The following is a 4356-nucleotide window of genomic DNA, read 5'->3' on the forward strand; positions in this document are numbered from 1 at the left end:
CTGTATAGGGGTCACGTGACGGTGCAAAGCCTCTATAATGTAGGATGCTAGGCTAGGCTATCATTTTGTTTCAGTGTTACATTCAGTTCAGTTCACTGCATAGGCTACAAGTTAACTCAAAGAAAGAGCTGCTTTTGATAGTAGACTAATCCCTAAAGAAACAATTTACCATTTAAATCTTTCATTTTCAGAGAAGCTTGCAGAACCCACAAATTGTGCAATAAAGACATAGACAAAAACTGTTTATCTGTCATTTATTTTATTAAAAAGACCAGGGTGCAAATATGAAATTAAAAAAAATAAAGACAAGCATATAATTTTTAAGCATTTAATACAAACTTAACAATATAAACTATTTCAGTCCCTCTTGACATGTAAGACACTGACTCAAAATACTTTGTTATACCGTATTTTTATCAAGTATTGCACAATGTAGGTACAAAATTAATATTCATACGATTACATTTTGTCCATAGTATAGCAAAAATCTGTTTAAACTCTTAACAGAAAATACAATTCATCTTTCAGAAAAAAGCAAATGTTCCTACACTTTGAGTTCCACCACTAAGGAACACTGTACACAATCTTTAGAATAGTTCATGTATCTTTAAAGATGATTTATTTAACAATTATCTTCTTAAAAAAAGAAAAATAAGGAAAAGCTGCTGCAGCCATCACAGATCACTGGAGTAGTAAAAAGATATAAATGCAACACCATGTCATAGAAACAATATATACTCTGATATCATACAAACTCTGTACTAAATTAAATTATACAGTTAGAAAAAGACCAAGTAACCCCACTTAGTAGTGCCAATTCATAAAAATCTGCCTTGCCTTACCACCTCTGAAATACTGTGAGAGGCCCAAACTTGAAGCTTGTATATTTTTATTTTTTTGAAGTATTTTTCAATGTAGTAAAAAACTTTGTGCTTAGTTGGCAAAAAGGAAAAGAAAAACAACAATGCATGTCGAGTAACCAAGCTTGGATGTGTTTATACAAGCTTCGAGTCAAAACAAACTCAAGGGAGTGCTGTAGAAAAATCACCCTTGGGCACATGCTCTTTGACTGCCAACGTCTCCTTCATAAGTCCGGTTTTTCTGTATGTGCGCGTTTGTTTTTCCTTCACTTTGAGCCTGCGTCATTCATAAATATAACCACGGTGCGTTGTTAGTTCGCCATGACCGGCTGGAATTGCTGGTTGGAATACTGCATGTTGCTCAGGCTGAAGTTGAGCCCATCCACTAGGGACTTATCGTTGAGGCTCCCGTACGCCGCGAACATGTCAAAGGCGTTGTTGTACGGCAGGTGCCCCAACCCCAGAGAGCCCTCCCCGGGAAACACCGCCCCCGGACTGAGCTGCCCCGGGAGGCTTGGCGGAAACACAAACTCCTTAGCGTTGGGGGAGAGCGCGGATGGCTTCGGTTGCTGGCCCAAGCCGTACAGCGAGTGCATGGAGGTGGACATGGCTTTCTGTTTGAGCAGCGTGTTCACATTCAGGCCCAGGTTATGGGTGGGGGAGGTGCGCGCCGCTTTGCTACTGCTAACGTTGCTGCCGTTGCCGGTGTTATTGTTGTTGTTGCCGCGCCCGCTGCTTTTCATTTTAGTGGAGCCGAATTTTGTGGCGGCGAAGGAGGCGGTGGTGAAGGTTAGGGGTTGAGTAGAGCGCGGCATGAAGGAGGGGCTGACGGCTGCGGATTGGCCGAAAGGGGGAGACGGCGAGCTGGATTCGGACGACGCTCCCACCGGGTCGCTGATCGGCATGAAGACCTGCGCCTCCGGGTTAAAGCTGTTCTTGATCTCCCGGTCCAGCTCGGAGCCATTCTCGTTGTTGTCGTCCACGTACAGCACCTTGACCGGCCCCTTCTCCCCAATCTGGTAGGACACCTCGAAGGGGTCGATCCACACGCTAAGGTCCTGAGGGAGGTTATTCCTTACGTCGTCGATGTCCAGGCCACTCTCCTTGGCGGCCTGCTCCACCACGGGGTCCACCTTCTCCCCTACGTGGATGCAGCGGTAGCCCGACCCCTTGTATGGCTTGTCCGGGTACCAGTGGCCCTCATACTTCCTCTTCAGCTGCCTCTCCAACTCCTCTCCAAATATATTCACGCGTCGCCGAGGGAGTTTGTTGTATAAATAGGAGATTATAAAATTGAGTGCTACTTGGATTTCCAGCTGCATAGCTTCTTCAGTGACGTCACAGAGTTGCTTGTTTTGAGCAAGGCAAAACGCTCCAAGGCCGCCGTGATCAGTGTAGTGACAAGATTCAGAGGAAGTGCCAGTGGCCCAGGGGAATAATCCTTCCTTCAGCAGGTTCAGTTCTTGAATCCTGTAAAAATACAAATAATAATAACATTAGAAAATGTGTACATTTCAAATTGTATTTACATTTTATACTCTTAACTTATTATAAATATTATAGCCTATATGAGGTTTAATACAAGGTAATAAGCCGAAGTGTTATAATGGAAAAAGCTGAAGCTAAACTTAGCAAGAGAAAGCTAAGCTGATCCACTCTGCAGTAGGCCTTACAGCTTAGTTAGCACACTGAGCTACTGGCAGAAAAAGCCTTAAAGCCTAGTCTAATTATACTAAATGACAGGTAGACTCACTGTCAGTGTTTTCCGTCTACTGTGGGGAATGAAATAACCTTGACACCATCTCCACACGCTAATGTAAAATATAAACGTCACTAAACCAAAGGGAGAGAGGCTGAGGAATAATGTGTCCCTTTAATGACATCTCATTTGAGTGAAATCGTGGTGCTCAGCGTTCACAGCTCACTTCCCCCTCTCTGCTGCAGTTGCTGCATCTCAGCTGCACAATCTCCATGGCTATAAATAAAGCTGCACTGACTCAGACGGTGTCAGCAGAGTGCTCCCAGCGGCTCCAGTGACAGAGCACCCGGGGCTGACCTCTGCGCACACACAGGGCGCACAGCTCAGGGCTCAGGGCGCAGGGCGCAGGGCGGGGGGTGGAGGTGGAGGGCAGCTGTCAATAGTCACAAGGCTTTGGATGGGCTCAGTCTCACACGGGACATGTCCAAACAAAAGCCTGCGCTTACAGCCTATTGAAAAGTGGGTGTTTTCTGACAGGGCGATTCTAGCGCCTTCCTCTGCCCCTCTGCTCCACGATCACGTACGGAGCGTGCGACGTGAATTGCTATTACATAATCATCATTCAAAGTCCAACCACGGCCACGGGCTTAACTACAGCACAGGCGGCCAGCTTTGACATCCAGGCGACGACAACACAGCTCCATTAGTTTATCTGCTTATCATTTGTACCAGAGCCAACGTGACATTGGACGACATAAAGGGTGTGATCTGGAAGAGATCGGGCCGAGCGGCCGTGCACACAGCACACAGCACAGGGTTAATGAATAGCCCTGCTTATCAATGCTCTTTGCTTCGATGACACGCCAAGAAAAGACCTAAAGGACACGGAATTAACATGTACATCGACGACAGCAATAAACCTGATATGTATCGATCGAAGAGCACGTAGTTACATTATAATTACCATCCCTGTTGTGTTACGGATGGACTATTCTACAGACTGTACAACAATCACGCGGATTGACACTCCAAACGCACAGAACATGATTCTATGATCGAGTGATTTGCATTTTAGAAGATAAAAATGATGACAAAGGGCTTGTCATATAGAAAACACTTACATGGAAAATGTCCAGCGGCTCCGTTTGTAGAAGATAATCCGCCTCCGTGAGGAAGTGACAGCCACAAAAGAGGTGAATAAAAGGTTACAGTGTTACAATGCTCCAGGCGACAGTGTTGTGGTGGGGTAAAGGTGGTAAAGCCAAATCCGTGTGTCCGCTTCTCTGGGACTCCCCACAGCCTGGGAGTTTACAACTCTGCCCTTTAAAACGCTGCTGCGCTGCTTTTATTCCAGCCCTCCGCCACGGACACGGTGGAGGTGGTGATGCGGCTCGCAGAGGTCAACACCCAGTGCGGCTTTTCTATTGGTCCAGCTCGTTTTCGTCACGCATACCCACTGCCAACTCGGCTCGTGATTGGACAGCTCCCCCGTCCGTCAACTGTGAGGTTCTATTTACGGTAGTGCTTTGCCTTTCATGTGCTGTGGACTACTTTTTGAAGGAGACTTGAGCTAAAATGTCCTCTGAAAGCCCTGTGGGAAGAAAATGTATTACAGTTACACAACAAACATTGTGTGCACTAAACAGGACTATTGTATGAGAATAAAGACACGCATTTACTCCAGATGTAACCATACTACACACACGGAGCATGTCCTTCACTGCATTATTGAAGTGTGCTGCTCATGCATGTTACATCAGGCTGGAGGAAACACAGCGTGATCCTGGTGTCTAATGT

At 45.9% G+C, this 4356-nt stretch overlaps 1 protein-coding gene across 1 annotated transcript; it reads right to left on the minus strand.

Annotated features, from left to right (window-relative positions):
• Positions 1 to 240: 240 nt before the first annotated feature.
• LOC110155166 (protein Tob1-like) lies at positions 241 to 3890 on the minus strand. Its single transcript, XM_020919223.2, has 2 exons — positions 3681 to 3890; positions 241 to 2330 (listed from the first exon to the last, which is right to left on the minus strand). Coding segments are annotated over exons 1-2 (1161 nt in total). The 5' UTR covers positions 3683 to 3890; the 3' UTR covers positions 241 to 1171.
• Between the last annotated feature and the right edge of the window lie 466 nt (positions 3891 to 4356).

The sequence above is a fragment of the Boleophthalmus pectinirostris genome, unplaced genomic scaffold (genome assembly GCF_026225935.1).
Source record: "Boleophthalmus pectinirostris isolate CB_2022bp ecotype Guang Dong unplaced genomic scaffold, ASM2622593v1 HiC_scaffold_14, whole genome shotgun sequence".
NCBI classification, from domain to species: Eukaryota; Metazoa; Chordata; class Actinopteri; order Gobiiformes; family Gobiidae; genus Boleophthalmus; species Boleophthalmus pectinirostris.